The 15,785-nt window shown below is 48.2% G+C and overlaps 1 protein-coding gene across 1 annotated transcript; it reads right to left on the minus strand.

Moving 5' to 3' along the window:
• Positions 1-4,356: 4,356 nt before the first annotated feature.
• PCED1A (PC-esterase domain containing 1A) lies at positions 4,357-15,451 on the minus strand. Its single transcript, XM_039368838.1, has 10 exons — positions 15,359-15,451; positions 14,396-14,475; positions 12,225-12,457; positions 9,805-9,955; positions 8,514-8,760; positions 6,935-7,072; positions 6,368-6,570; positions 5,078-5,258; positions 4,582-4,781; positions 4,357-4,368 (listed from the first exon to the last, which is right to left on the minus strand). Exons 1-10 carry the CDS (start codon positions 15,429-15,431, stop codon positions 4,357-4,359), a joined length of 1,518 nt encoding a protein of 505 aa, XP_039224772.1. The 5' UTR covers positions 15,432-15,451.
• Between the last annotated feature and the right edge of the window lie 334 nt (positions 15,452-15,785).

Below are 15,785 nucleotides of genomic sequence, written 5' to 3' on the forward strand. Positions count from 1 at the left end.
GCAGACTGGGTGGGACTAAACAGTTCAATCAATCAATACCAACTTTGCAAGTTCTTTTTTTTTCCCACGAGAAGTTGAAATTGACTGATTGATTGAACCTTTTTTTTTTTTCATACGGTGGCGGAGGCATAAAGCAAAAAGGTTTTATAAAATCCAACTGAAGGCCTAGGACTGGGGCAACAGTGCACGTGCCCACAGAGGGCTGAGTGCCGCCTCTGGCACCCGTGCCATAGGTTCGCCACCACTGGAATAGGGTTTCCTGCCCTGAGCAGGGAGGGGGTTGGACTAGAAGACCTCCAAGGTCCCTTCCAGCTCTATTTTATTATAATTATAATCTCAAAGCAATTGTTCACTGTATTTTCTTCCACTGTTAAGAAGGAAAAAGATACAGAAAGGAGAAAGTATTCCCCTTTTAGCTGTTGTTTTGTGGTTAATTCGGGATTCGGGGGAAATGTCCCTTTAACCGGCTCCTCTGGTTCAAGCCTGTTGCTCCAGTTCAAAATATGGAGTTGTGTTGTTTTGTGGAGGCTGTACCGATAGCAAACGGGAGGTCTTAGGGCAGGACTTTGATTCTCTTCACCCCGAGCCTAGCTGGTAAAAGCAGGAGAGTCTGCCCCCTTACTGACACCTTTCATCAACCCCTGATCAAGAATTCTAGGGCTTTGTTATGATTCCTACAACTCTGTAGGCCCATAACCCACAAGATGTCAAGGTCTTCATCAAAATTAATGGATGAACAACAACAACAACTCTGTGCTTTTTTCCTAGGGGCACTCAGGGTACACCTTTGATAAAGGAATATACGTAATAAGCAAACACCCATAAAACTGAGTTTAGTCAAAACAACAAAGTCTGCCCTCCTGTGGCCAGTGTGTGCTGTAACATTTGGCAAAGAAGCCCTGGAGTGGCTTATTTTTGTTCTTTCATTTCCTTCCTTTGATGAAAGCTCAAAGCAGCCCCAGAAGAGGCTGTGAGGAATATAAAAGAGAATTCCAGGAGTTAAAATTTCATTTCTAATAGGATGGATGATAGATAGATCAGATTGGTTGGTAGGTAGGTAGGTAGGTAGGTAGGATGGAGATAGTCTATGGATGGATGGATGGAGATAGAGATAGGTAGGTAGGTAGATAGGATGGATGGATGGAGATAGAGGTAGGTAGATAGGATGGATGGAGATAGAGGTAGGTAGGTAGGTAGATAGGATGGATGGATGGAGATAGAGGTAGGTAGGTAGATAGGATGGATGGAGATAGAGGTAGGTAGGTAGGTAGGATGGAGATAGAGGTAGATAGATAGATAGATAGATAGATAGATAGATAGATAGATAGATAGATAGATAGATAGATAGATAGGATGGATGGAGATAGATAGATAGATAGATAGGATAGAATAGATAGACAGGATGGAGATAGATAGATAGATAGATAGATAGATAGATAGATAGATAGATAGATAGATAGACAGACAGACAGACAGACAGACAGATAGAATGGAAGGAGATAGAGGTAGGTAGGTAGGTAGGTAGGTAAGTAGGTAGGTAGGTGGGCGGGTAGCTAGGTAGATTAGGCAGGTAAGCTGGTAGGTACTAGAAGTCCTAGCTAAAATTCCCTCAGGCCCCAAGAATTCACTTTATTCCAGAGAGGAAGGTCCGCTCCTGAGGCAATTTTATCTTTAACGTTAATTTTAACTCTTATTCACCTGTGGCGGTTTGGTCCTTTTTTTAAAAAAGGACATGGCTGAGGTTACCTCAGGTTCCACCCAAATTTTAAGAACGTGAGCTTTGACTAGAATTACTTCAAGACCCAGCGGTTTGCGAAGACTGAGATAAGTATCTTTAGTGACCTGTGGCATTGGCGTCCTTTGAATAGACCACCGTTGAGAGGATTCCCTCAGCCACCCCTGGCGTTTTACGCCAAAGAATACACGCCGCGCTTAAAATCACCACAGGTGCTATCCTGACTGCCCGAGAACAATCAGCTATTAATTAGCTAAAGAACGCGCGCTCCCCTCAACGTAGAAAAGTCTCCGCTAGAATTACCTCAAAGCTCAAAAGGCCCTGCCCGGCCTCGAGCTCGAGGACTTGGGCCGCGGGAGCGCCGAAGAGAGACTTTTTTTTTTGCCCCCCCGGCGCCCCGCAGCATCGTCCCTTTCGGGGACCGAGAGACGCGGCTAGCGGCGTCTGCTGCCTCTGAGGCGCGCCCGCTTCGCTCTTTTTTTTTGCGCTCAGCCTGAGGAGCCCGCCGACTTTTTAAATGTCCCCGCCTCTCATCGAAGGGACAGACCGCTTAGCCAATCCGAGGGGATCGCGTTTTCTGAGCAGCCAATCAACGGGCGAGAATGGGCGTGCGGACAAAGAGCCCGCGAGGCGGTCCGAGGGCGCTGGGCGGGAAAGGCGCGCGCTCGTTCGTTCCCGCGCAGGTGTGATCGCTCGGCTCGCGGAGCGGTTGCCATGGAGACGGGCGCGGCGCGCGAGGCGCCTCATCGCGGCCATGTGGGCCTCGGCCGCACAGGTGAAAGCGATTAGGCGGTTGCGACTGTGTCTGTGTGTGTGTGTGTGTGTAATGCCTTCTCCTCGAGGCTTCGCCCCACCCAAGGGACCCTTCGCCCCACCCCGGGGACCCTTGGACTACAAATCCCATCCGCCAGGCAGCCAGCGGGTCTCCCTTTGTGCAGGAGAGGCCGGAATAGGGTTGGAGGTTGCCTCCTTCCCCCTCCCCCCCCCCGCTGCAAAGGCCCAGTTTTTAAAATATCCCCATCATTTTTGCAGCAGTGAGCGATCCAGAGGGTGACTTTGGGCTTCTACTGAGGAATGCTTTGGATTACAAGTCCCATCAGCCACCTCCGGGGTGGGATGGGTGTTGATAGGGATGGTCCCTTCTTGCAACAGGTTTTTTTTTTTTTGATCCTGTTGAGCAGGTTCCCCCCCCCCGCCGCTTAAAATGCTGTTTTTACAAAAAAAACTGAAAATACATACCAAAAAATAAAATAAAAATAAAATTATGGTTATATGTACAGTATAGGACACAGAGACAGAGAGAAGCAATTGCAGAGAGAGAGAGAGAGAGAGACAGAAACACAGAGACAGAGAGAGACCCTTTTGACATCTAAAATGAAGATACTGCATATATCCCTTTTTTACCTGTGTATATGTGTATATGTATGTACACACATGTGTATGTGTATATGTATATACACACACACACTCACATACACACACATGCACACACCTATAATAAAGGTAAAAAAGGATATATGCAGTGTTATCTTCATTTTAGATATCAAAAGGGTTTTGCGGCTCCCGGTGTTTTGTTTTTGGTGGGAAACGGGTCCAAGTGGCTCTTTGAGTGTTTTGGGTTGCCTACCCCTGGTATAGGACATACTTTGGACTACGGGTCCCATTAGTCAGGGGACTGCCTCTCTTGCAACAGATTGCCCGTCTGGTTGGTGGGTCATCCCCTCCACCTAAAATTAAAAGCTCTTTTTCTGTTTGTTTGTTTGTTTGTTTGTTTGCATCTTCTCCACCCTGTCACAATCTCACCGGGCAGCCCTTGGTTTTATTTTGAATTTTTTTTTTCAGTCTTTTTTTCTTTAAGAAAAAAAAATATATCCAGGAGTGGTTTGTTTTGCTTTGCTTTCTAGGGATTCTGCTAAAATGTTATAATAGAGTTTCTGAGGCATAGTGTCTTGCCCAGTGAACGAAATGGACTCAAATTTGAGACTATTTCTTCCTTTTTCTATTATTGGACCTCTTCCCTACCCACAGTTAAATGTTTTCCAAAGAAGTCGGATACATTTATATCCCCATCGTAAGGATTTTAATACCTTTTAATGAGACTCCTCTCAACATTTTCCACCATATTGCGCCCTCCAGATAGGGTTAGATCAAAGTTTCTCAATCTTGGTCACTTTAAGATGGGTGGACTTCAACTCCCAGAATTCCCCAGCCAGCCTAGCTGGCTGGGGAATTCTGGGAGTTGAAGTCCACCCATCTTAAAGTGACCAAGATTGAGAAACACCTCCATAAAGTAAAACCAAGAGCAAAGACTATAATAACCCTCCAGATGTAAACAATAACAGGCAAGTTTTAATTTTTTTAAAAAAAAAGAACTAAAAAAACACAAGCAGAATATATAGGACCGAGTCTGCAATCAGCAGCTTCGGAATTGGTCAGTTACAAATAAACTTCTAATATTTCCCACTATACATGACTTTGGGATGTGTCGTTTTCTTTCGTAGCATGCATAAGCAGACGCACATCAGTCCGTCTTACACTGGCTGTTGGAATCCTTTTGTAAGTCAGGGTCCCTAGAGGGCCAAGGAGAACAGTCCCTGGCCAGACACCCTCCTGGGAGTGGGCTAGACCCCGACCTTGGAGTAGGGGAAAACAATATTGAGATCAACATAACTCCATGGAGTCACTTCTGGAACGGTGTTTCAGAAATAGTTGCTAAATTGTCAGGCTCCAACCTCGAACCTCAGGACACAATTGAAGTCTTCCTGACACTAAATAGATACCCAAACCCTTCCACCCAATTCCTGGCTTCTCGCCACCTTGTGAGCCGAGCCCACCAGTGTCCCAACCGTCCTGGTAGCACGGCAGAAGTTGCAGCCCCTGTGGGCCGCGGTGTGGGGTCCCAGATGGGAACTATCCCGCGGAGCTAATTGTCCCACGTGGCGAATTGGCCGGAGCAATTTGTCCTGCAGTGAATTGCCCAGAGAGAAGCAGTAGTTGAGAGCGACGCGGAACGGGTAGACGAGGACGGGCAGCTGTGATGGGTCAACTGGGACGAGGGGGAATGAGGGTGAAATGGTCAGGGCCAATTGTCCAAGACAAGACCAGGACGGAGAGGATGTTGCATCCTTTTGTCACAGACACAAGCACACGGGTCAATTTTGGTGCACAGAAAATAGAACGGAGAGAAAATCTCCACGGGTCAATTTTGGTGCACAGATAATAGAATGGAGAGAAAATCTCCACGGTCAGTTCTTCTCCTACACCCTGGAAGAGATACTTTTCCTTGTCCTGGCAGGAGACAATCTTCAGTGGCGCTTCAAGGGGACCTTGCGTTTCCAATACGGCGTAACATCTCCCCGATACGAGTGCTCTTGGCGCATGACAAAGGGAGAGCCCACATGTGTTCTTCTTTTTCGATGCCACCTGGAGCTTGGGAATATGTTTTCTTCGTTGTGGGAGGGGTAAGGCAGGAAGGGATCTGGGGGGGCCCACAGATGGCAATCAAAGTTGTCGAGGGCCACGTCTACAGAAAAAGCAAAAAGAGGAAGAAGCAGTAGAGAAAGTTTCCTTGCTACATACCTCAAACACATAGCCAGTTTTGGCCATCAAAAGAGAGATCTTCATTAACTCATGTTAGGCTTCATACAGTGCTCCGAAGCACAAATGAATCCAACAGGAAGTATTGGCACAAAGCCACGAAGAACAAATCAGAGCTAGCCAAACACTACGGAGCCGGTGAAATACATTGTGTGAACACAGCCCGTGCCTTGCCAGCTTGTCACTTTGGACCATCAGTGGGCTTTCTGTGCGTGCAAACCAGGGGACCTCATCCTTGTTAGCTTGTACAAAAGGACCTCAGTTAACAACCATTCATTCATCTCTTCAAACTTAACAATGGCGCTGAACAAGCAGTACTTACAACTGGTCCTCAAGAGTTTTGGCCATTATAGCATCCATGTGATCACATGACTACAATCTGGGGATCTGGGCATTTCACAACCAACTATCAAAGTGTCCTGTGGTTACGTAATCACGATTTCTGATCTTCCCTGACAGGCTCCCACAACCAAAGTCAATATACAAACTGGCAAAAAGTCAGACATTGCAATCATGTGAGTTCCTCACATAATCAGCCAAGGTGTTTCGCTTTAACGATGTTAATGGGGACTGCCAAAACTGCTGTCCTTTACAACTGCATTGCTTAGTGATGGACAGTGTGGTCCCAATTACTGTCATTAAGCGAGTTCTTCCCCAGTCTCACTTCCCCCAGAGGTTTCTTTTGTAGGTCACGCCTGTTTCCAGTTAAACTAGCAACTGCTGAGATCAATATTAAGAAAGAGAGAGAAGGAGGGAGGGAGAGGGGGAGAGGGAGAGAAAGACGGAGAGAGAGGACGGGAGAGAGGGAAGGAAAGAGGGAAAGGGGAAGATGGGGAGAGAGGGAGGGGAGGGAGAAAAAGAGAGCGGGGGAGAGAGGAAGAAGGGGAACGAGGAAAGGGATGGAGAGAGGGAGAGAAAGACGAGGAAGGGAGAGCGAGAGAGGGAGAAAAGGAATGGGCAGGAGAGGGGGAGACAGAAGGAAGGAGAAAGGGAGGGGGAGAGGAAGAGAAAGACGGGGAGAGAGGGAGGGAGAGCACACACATGTGCACATAAGCACTGACCTCTGAACACGTTGTCTGGGTAAAAGGAGAAGCCTTGGGAGTCCTCAAAGCTGGTAAATCCCACGAAAGGCGTCGATGTCCCTCCACCATTGGGAACGAGTAAACAGTCATCATAGAAAACGGGGTGCTCTGGATAACGCCCGTCGGCTTCATAACGGCCAGCAAATGTCACTTGATCTGTAGGATCAAGGGAGACCATTCTGGACTCTTCAACCACCCTCGGTATCAGGGATGTCCCCCAAGGTGTAACCCCAAAAGATCAAGGTGGTGGCCATGGTGACGTCATCAAGGATCCATCTCTTAAGCATTGAGTACGATGTCCGTAAGAAACAGAGGGATCTTGGATTGCCACACTGTGGCCGCCATCTTGACTTTTTTTTTTTTGACCATGTCCCGCCCGCATGCCCGCTCAGTGCAGACCTTCCCATCCTTATCGGCCAGGCCAGGGGCTCCAGAAGCACCACGTGGCTGGACGGTGACCTCCAACCTGCTAGAACCCACCACATGGGCCCCTGTGACCCCTCCAACCACAGGTACTTGCGTTCTTTGTGCCGCCATCGGGTTGCCGGTGTGGGACATTCCCGGAAGCCTGCGGCATCTTCATATTCTCTTCTGCTCCTATTGAGGTGTCCTATAATGTCCGCTGGGGCAGCTAGCAGCCTGATGGCCTTGGTTTGTTCTGAAGGAAAAGAGGACACCAAGTGGTTCACAACACACCAGGCCTCTCGGAGAAAACTCTGGCCGACTACGCTATCTATGGCAGCACTTCCCCATAGCCCCTCAAGGTGCTTCCGGGTGTTTAACCATGGAACGTGAAACACGTTCTTGACTTAACGGCTACAATTGGCACCAGAATCTCTATCGCTAAGCAAGGAGATGGTTACATGAGTTGGGCCTCATTTTATGGCCCTTTTGCCAGAGGGAATGGCAGCAGTCATTAAGTGGACCGTGTGGTCATTAAACGAATCCAGCTTCCGAAGAAGAAGAAGAAGAAGAAGAAGAAGAAGAAGAAGAAGAAGAAGAAGAAGAAGAAGAAGAAGAAGAAGAAGAAGAAGAAGAGGAGGAGGAGGGGAGGAGGGGAGGAGGAGAAGAAGAAGAAGGAGAAGAAGAAGAAGAAGAAGAGGAGGAGGAGGGGAGTAGGGGAGGAGGAGGAGAAGAAGAAGAAGGAGAAGAAGAAGAAGAAGAAGAGGAGGAGGAGGAAGAGGAGGAGGAGGATTGTGGGGTCCTTGGTGCTCTCTGAGCTTAGCTGCTTTCTTGCAGACATTTTATGACCCAACTGGGTAACATCATCAGTGCTAGAAGGGTGTGGGATTTGTGCAGAGGAGAAGGACTGTGGGGTCTTTGATGCTCTCTCAGCTTGGCTGATTTCTTGAAAATGTTTTATGACCGAACTAGGTAACGTCATCAGTGCTAGAAGGGAGTGGTTTTTGTGGAGTGAAGGAGGAGGAAAAGGATGTGGGGTCCTTGGTGATTTTCTTGCAGACATATCATTAATTAACTAGGTAGCATCATCAGTGCTAGAAAGAAGGAGGAGGAGGAGGATGACGACAACTGCAAGACCCTTGGTGCTCTCTAAACTTGACTGTTTTCTTGAAGACATTTCATTGCCCAACTAGGTAACATCATCAGTGCTAGAAGGGAGAGGGGTTTGGGGAGGGGAGGAGCAGGAAGAGAAGAAGGACTGTGAGGTCCTTGGTGCTCTCTGAGCTTGGCTGATTTCTTGAAGACATTTCATTGCCCAACTAGGTCACATCGTCAGTGCTAGAAGAGAGTGGGGTGTACGCAGAAAGGAGGAGAAGAACAAAGACAACTGTGGTGTCCTTGATGCTCTCTGAGCTTGGTGCTTTTCTTGCAGACATTTCATTACCAAGCTAGGTTACATCATCAGTGCTACTGTAGTATAAAGTAGAGAGTAGTAGATGTCGAGAGAAAAGAGGCCTCTGGCTATCGCGGTCTTTGGCCTCACCAGCGCCCTCGGCTGTTTACGCCAAAGCACTGCACCCTTGGGGTAAAAAAAAAAAAAACAACTTCTTCCTGAATTAGATGCTCCTGGCTTTATCACCCTCTCCCTGCCTCAGGTGGAGATTCAAGGGATAGCAGATGGGTGTCCTTCTACTCACCCTCCCAAGGATCCTTCTCTGGGATCACGACGCCCCAGGCGTCTGCCAGATGGGTCAGGAGAAGGTTGGTGATCCTGCGATGCACCACGTTGTTCCAGTGGATGCCATCTTTGACCCGGTTCCCCACGTCGAAGCGGAAGTGGAAGTGGAGGTCCACCACGTCAAAAAGGTGGAGGGCAGCCAGCGTGGCCCCGTAGAAGTTGCCTTCAATGATGTCCTTGCGGAGGGTCTGGTTCAGGTGCTGCAGCTGGGAGACAGTAGGAAATAAGGCGCAAACTTCCCTTGGTTGGCCAAGCAGGAGGTTGGACTAGAAGACCTCCAATGTCCCTTCAACCTCCAGTCTGTGTTCTGTGCTATGATGAAAGGCAGACATTTCATTGCCCAACTAGGTAATATCATCAGTGCTAGAAAGGAGTGGGGTATGCGAGGAGGAGGAGAAGAAAGATGACTGTGGGGTCTTTGGTGCTCTCTGAGCTTGCTGGTTTTCTTGCAGACGTTTCATGACCCAACTAGGGAACATCATCAGTGCTAGGAGGGAGGAGGAGGACGACGACGACTGTGGGGTCTTTGGTGCTCTCTGAGTTTTGGAGACATTTCATGACCCAACTAGGGAACATCATCAGTACTAGAAGGGAGGAGGTGTGCAGTGGAGGAGGAGGAGAATGACAACTGTGGGGTCCTGAGGTCTCTCTGAACTTGGTTTTCTTGCAAACGTTTCATTACCAAACTAGGAAACATCATCAGTGCAGAGGGACTATATGTAAATTCCAATGCTAATTCCAATTAGTAGAGAACCTTTTGGGCAGTAGTTCTCAACCTGTGGGTCGGGACCCCATTTGGGGTCGAACGACCATTTCACAGGGTCGCCAAACAACGCAGTCCGCCATTTTTTCCCCCCTTTTCCTTAGCTGTGCTACTCCCTTTTATTCTATTGGCTTTTGAAAGCCAATAGAATAGACTCTCTTGAATAGAGTCTAATTCTATTGGCTTTCCAAAGCCAATAGGAATTGTCCAGGCTGTCTCTGCCCTGCTGAGCCCGCCAAAAGTCCCATTCTGCAAACGGGGCTGCACCAGTTGAGCAGTCCTCGACTTACGACCAGTTGGGGGGTCGCGGCATTAAAAAGGTTGAGAACCACTGCTTTTGGGGCTCGCCGCAGATTAACCAAAGCCCAGCACACCACAAAGAAGCCATAAAAGGAGCACCTGAAACAAACCACACAGCAACGCTGACAACCCCCGTCAAGACCACACCTCTAAGACAAGAAGCAGACTGGGGGATTCCTTCTCGTACCTCTGGTATAAGGAAGCCACCTTTGATCCTGGGTCCAAGAGGCATGGTCATGTTCCAGATGACCAAACAGGAGGATGAGAGCTCAGCATCCAATCTGTTGAAAGCGATCTCCAGATTCTTGCGGTATTCAATCATGGAAGACGGGCCGTATCTGCTCAGGGACAAAAAAAACTAACCAGAATCTGAAACCCTCTATACCGCTCTATAAATAAACTTTGCTCTATAACAATGGTTCTCAACCTGTGGGTCGGGACCCCATTTGGGGTCGAACGACCATTTCACAGGGGTTGCCAAACAAGGCTGTCCGCCATTTTTTTCCCCTTTTCTTTGGCCACGCTCCTGGCACCCGGTGATGTATAAGTGGTTGGGGGTCACCACAACATGGCGAACTGTATTATGGGGTCGCGGCATTAGAAAGGTTGAGAACCACTGCTCTATAAAGACCACATCTAGAATCCTGCATCCAGGTTTGGTCACCACACTATAAAAAAGACGTTGAGACTCCAGAAAAAGAGCAGAGAAGAGCAACAACGGTTAAAACGTACGACGAACGATTGCAGGAATTGGATATATCTAGTTTAATGCAAAGAAGACCTAGCAGTGACATGATATTAGTCTTCCAATATTTGAGGGGCTGCCATAAAGAGGAGGGGGGTCCACCTGTTCTCCAAAGCCCCTGAAGGCAGGACAAGAAGCAACGGATGGAAACTCATCAAGGAGAGAAGCAACCTGGAACTAAGGAGAAACTTCCTGACAGTTAGAACAATCAACCAGTGGAACCATCTGCCTCCAGAAGCAGTGAATGCTCCAACACTGGAAGTTTTTAAGAAGAGACTGGACAGCCATTGGTCTGAAATGGTATAGGGTTTCCTGCCTGAGCAGGGGGTTGGACTAGATGACCTCCACGGTCCCTTCCAATTCTGTTATTCTACATCAGGTCTAAGGGTGACATGATGGCAGCCTTCCAATATTAGAGGGGCTGCCCCCAAGAAGAAGAGGACATTCTCCAAAGCACCCAAAGGGCAGACAAACTGATCAAGGAAGGAGTCCACCTAGAAATAAGGAGAAATTTTGGGACAGTGAGAACAATCGACCAGTGGAACAGAAGTGGCCTTCAGAAGGTGGGGGTTCTTCATCACTGCAGGCTTTCAAGAAGAGGTTGGACAGCCACTTGTCAGAAATGGCCAGGGGTAGGCAACCTTGGCTCTTTTATGACTGGTGGACTTCAACTCCCAGAATTTCCCCTCAGCCAGCCACGCTGAGGGGAAAGGGAGAGGTTGCCAAGCTGGCTCAGGAATTCTGGGAGTTGAAGTCCACGAGTCATAAAGCAGCCTAGGACTAGGCCAGAGGTAGGCAACCTTGGCTCTTTTATGACTCGGACTTCAACTCCCAGAATTCCTGAGCCAGCCACGCTGAGGGGAAAGGGAGAGGTTTCCAAGCTGAGCCAGGCTGGCTCAGGAATTCTGGGAGTTGAAGTCCACGAGTCATAAAAGAGCCAAGGTTGCCCACCCCTGGTCTAGGGTCTTCTGCTTGAGCAAGGGCCCTGGACTAGATGACCTACGAGGTCCCTTCCAATTCTTGTTATTCTGTATTAAAATACCTAAGTCAATCCCTACAACAAGGTCTCCAACCTGGGCAACTCTACAGGTTGTGGACTTCAACTCCCAGAATTCCTCAGCTGAGTAATGAGCATCACCATCTGTCTGTGGCAGAAAATCATCCCAAATTGTCCAGCGTATCTCATGCTAAGCCGAACAAACTACAACTTGACCACAACTGAGCCCGACATTTATGCTACTAAGCGAGACACTTGCTAAGCGAATGTTGTCCCATTTTATGACCTTCCTTGCCACAATTGTTAAGTGAATCGCTGCAGTTGTTAAGCTAGTAACACGGTCGTTAAGCAAATCCGGCTTCCCTTGGCTTCGCTTGTCTCAGAAGGTCGCAAAAGGGGGATCCAACGACCCCCGGGGACGCTGCCGCCATCATAAATACGAGTCAGTTGCCAAGTGTCTGAATTTTGATCACGTGACCACGGGCATGCTGCAACGGTCATTAAGGGTGAAAAACGGTCATAAGACACTTTTTCACTGCCGTTGTAACTTTCAACGGTCACTAAACGAACGGTCGTGAGTCGAGGACTACCTGTACTAAGTTCTGGCTTACAAGTCACACCACAGCTTGGGGTGACAGCAACAGACGAGCATCCACAAGGGTGTAAGTCTGGGGTGTTCAATCTTGGCCCTTTTACACCTTGTGGACTTCAACTCCCAGAATGCACGGCTGGCTGAGGAATTCTGGGAGCTGAAGTCCAGGAGTGGTAAAGTTGCTGAGGTCCTACAGGATTTCAGGCCTTTGAACCACCAAGAGCCCTCTGAAGGTCATCAAATAGTTGACACTCACGACGGACGACAGGCTACCTGGAAACATCCCAAACACAAGAATTGAGGATCAAAACATCTGGCGCTGGGCCAGCCCGGAAATCGTCGAGGATGCTTTCAAAATATGCCGAGTAGATCCGAGTCAGGAAGTAGAAGCGGATGAGATGATAACGGGTGCGATACTGACGGACTTCCCGGTAATGAATTCCGTTGTGTAGGCCCTCAAGCACACCACCTTCGATTAGGTGGTCGTTTTCAAAAGTGAATTCCCCCTGGAGAGAGAAAAGAACAGACGTTCGATAAGCTCCAGATGTAGCACTAGCAATAGCCCTTAGACTTATATACCACTGCATAGTGCTTTTACAGCCCTCTCTAAGCAGTTTACAGAGTATCTTGCCCCCCCCCAACAATCTGGGTCCTCATTTTACCAACCACAGAAGGATGGAAGGATGAGTCAACCTTGAGCCGGTCAGGATTGAACTCCTGACAGTGGGGAGAGTCAGCCTGCCATGCTGCATTCTCACCACTGTGCCACCATGGCTCATTTATCATCAATGATAGATAGATGATGGGTGGGTGGATAGGTAGGTAGGTAGGTAGGTAGGTAGGTAGGTAGGTAGGTAGGTAGATAGATAGATAGATAGATAGATAGATAGATAGATAGATAGATAGATAGATAGATAGATAGATAGATGCGTTGGTGGATAGGTAGGTAGATAAATAGATGGGTGGGTGGATAGGTAGGTAGGTAGGTAGGTAGGTAGATAGATAGATAGATAGATAGATAGATAGATAGATAGATAGATAGATAGATAGATAGATAGATAGATGCATTGGTGGATAGGTAGGTAGATAAATAGATAGATGGGTGGGTGGATAGGTAGGTAGGTAGGTAGATAGATAGATAGATAGATAGATAGATAGATAGATAGATAGATAGATAGATAGATAGATAGATAGATAGATAGATAGATAGATACATGCGTTGGTGGATAGGTAGGTAAAATAGATAGATGGGTGGGTGGATAGGTAGGTAGATAGATAGATAGATAGATAGATAGATAGATAGATAGATAGATAGATAGATAGATAGATAGATAGATAGATAGATAGATGCGTTGGTGGATAGGTATGTAGATAGATAGATGGGTGGGTGGATAGGTAGGTAGATAGATAGATAAGTAGATAGATTGATTGATAGATGATAGATAGATAGATAGATAGATAGATAGATAGATAGATAGATGATGGGTGGGTGGATAGGTAGGTAGATAGATAAGTAGATAGATTGATTGATAGAAGATAGATACATAGACAGATGATAGAAGATAAATGATAGATTGATAGATGATAGATAAATGATAGAGAGATAGAAGATAGATAGATGATAGTAGACAGACAGAAACAGTAGATAGATGATAGATAGAAAATAGATAAATGATAGAAGATAGATGATAGAAGACATAGATGACAGACAGATAGAAGATAGGATAGATAGATAGATAGATAGATAGATAGATAGATAGATAGATAGATAGATAGATAGATAGATAGATAGGCAGGCAGGCAGGCAGGCAGGCAGGCAGGCAGGCAGGCAGGCAGGCGTGTGTGTGTGTGTGAGAGACCGACCATATTTCCTCGAAAATAAGACCTGGTCTTATTTTATTTTATTTACAGCAAAAGACGCATTAGAGCTTATTTTCGGGGAAACACGATATCAGGGTGATCAGCCTGGCCAGGTGACCCACCCCCAGCACATGCACAAGGGGTAGGCAGGTGATCCCAATTCACCAGGTGGCCGCAGACAAGCCGAGAGACGGTGGGACGGAGCGGGCGGCATGTCGGTATTGGCTGCCTCCCCCCTCCCTGTGCTTGGACTTACCTGTGCTGCGCTCGTGCTGGTGGGATGTTCGAGGCTAGCGCCAGTGGGATGCTCGGAACGGCGCTAGCGCCAGTGTGGGGAGTGAGCGCAAGCACATACGCGTGTGGACTGGCCATCCCTTCACGCGGCCCGGTGGCCAAGAGGCTGCGGTCCACACATTGGAGACCCCTGGACTAGAGGACCTCTGAAGTGCCCTCAACAACCCTGTTATATGTCCTAACCTAGCGAAAGCCGACAATGGAGGCACCAAGGAAGGACGCTGAAGGCAGAGCTGCCCCCTCTTCCATCCCCACCCCAAAAAACAGCTCCACCAGACCTCATTCGTTACCTTAGTCTTCATTTGGGACGAAGTGAGTAAGGAGTCACTCTGCAGCAACTGAATGAGGTCCTTGTACACAGATCGCTGGACTGCCGAAAGAGGACGAGAGAGGAGAATGGAACTGCACCTCAAACTCAATTTACGACCGCCAGGGAGCCTGCCCCACCCGCTACGGGCCTAAACCGCGACGGTCATTCAACTTCAGCTCCCAGAATTCCTCAGCCAGCATCACCGTTGCTGAGGATTCCGGCAGTTGAGCCACACAATTGGACGTTGCCCATCTTGGAAGCCTTGAGCGAAGTCTCCAAAGCTGGCCACTTTAAGACTGGTGGACTTCAACTTCCAGAATTCCTCAGCCAGCATCACCATTGCTGAGGATTCCGGCAGTTGAGCCACACAATTGGACGTTGCCCATCTTGGAAGCCTTGAGCGAAGTCTCCAAAGCTGGCCACTTTAAGACTGGTGGACTTCAACTTCCAGAATTCCTCAGCCAGCTTTGCTGGCTGAGGAATTCTGGGAGTTGAAGTCCCTCAGTCTTAAAGTGGCCAGCTTTGGTGATTTTATCCATAAAGGATTGCAGGACGGGGTTGGACTAGAAGACCTCCAAGGTCCCTTCCAGCTTTTGGATGCTATATGAAATCCACGCTCCCAGGAGAAGGCAGAACAGAGAAGGTCCGTGACCTTTTTTCATTCTTCTCCAGCAGAAAGCAGATCCAGCTCCTTCCACGTTCAACTATAACACCCATCATCCTTGGCCCTCTCCCCCACCATTCCAGGTAGGTTCCCCATCTGATGGTGCTGGACCTGAATGACTCACAAGCCCATAATGAGCAAGCAACCGCTGATCCTTTTTCCACGGCCACCATGGGACCTGTCATCCAGGGTACTGATCTAGGGCACCAAGGCTGGGGAAAGCTACTTCAGATGCCTTCAAGAGAGCTGGGAGCGCCTCTCCCCGAAGGCTGCACTCACTTGAGTCGCCTAAGATGACCACAAACTTGTTGTGTAGAAGCTGACGGACCTCCTTCGAATTCAAGCGGAGCATCTCTTGAGGAACGACGTGGTTTTCGGCACACGGGGAATCCGGGGGCCTGCAAGAAAAGACACCCCCGTTCTCAAGGGCTCGTTCCAAAGTCCCAACGCTGCTGCTTCCTCAGACCAGAATTCAAATTCTCATCGCGAAGAACCGGAAAGATCTCAGAAGGCGAAAACGTTGGCCTAAGGTCTCCTGCTTGAGCAGGGGGTTGGACTAGAAGACCTCTGAGGTCCCTTCCAGATGGATTTTTTCCGTTCTGATGGATTTCTCCCCCCCCCCCAGGTTGCAAAGAGGAAGGGGCTGTCGAGCGATAGGAATCAAGACCGTAGGCTAAATTACAACTCAGATTGATTGCGCGAGCCT

This window comes from Crotalus tigris, unplaced genomic scaffold, assembly GCF_016545835.1.
Source record: "Crotalus tigris isolate CLP2741 ecotype Arizona unplaced genomic scaffold, ASM1654583v1 scf7180000020941.558017, whole genome shotgun sequence".
NCBI lineage: Eukaryota > Metazoa > Chordata > Lepidosauria > Squamata > Viperidae > Crotalus > Crotalus tigris.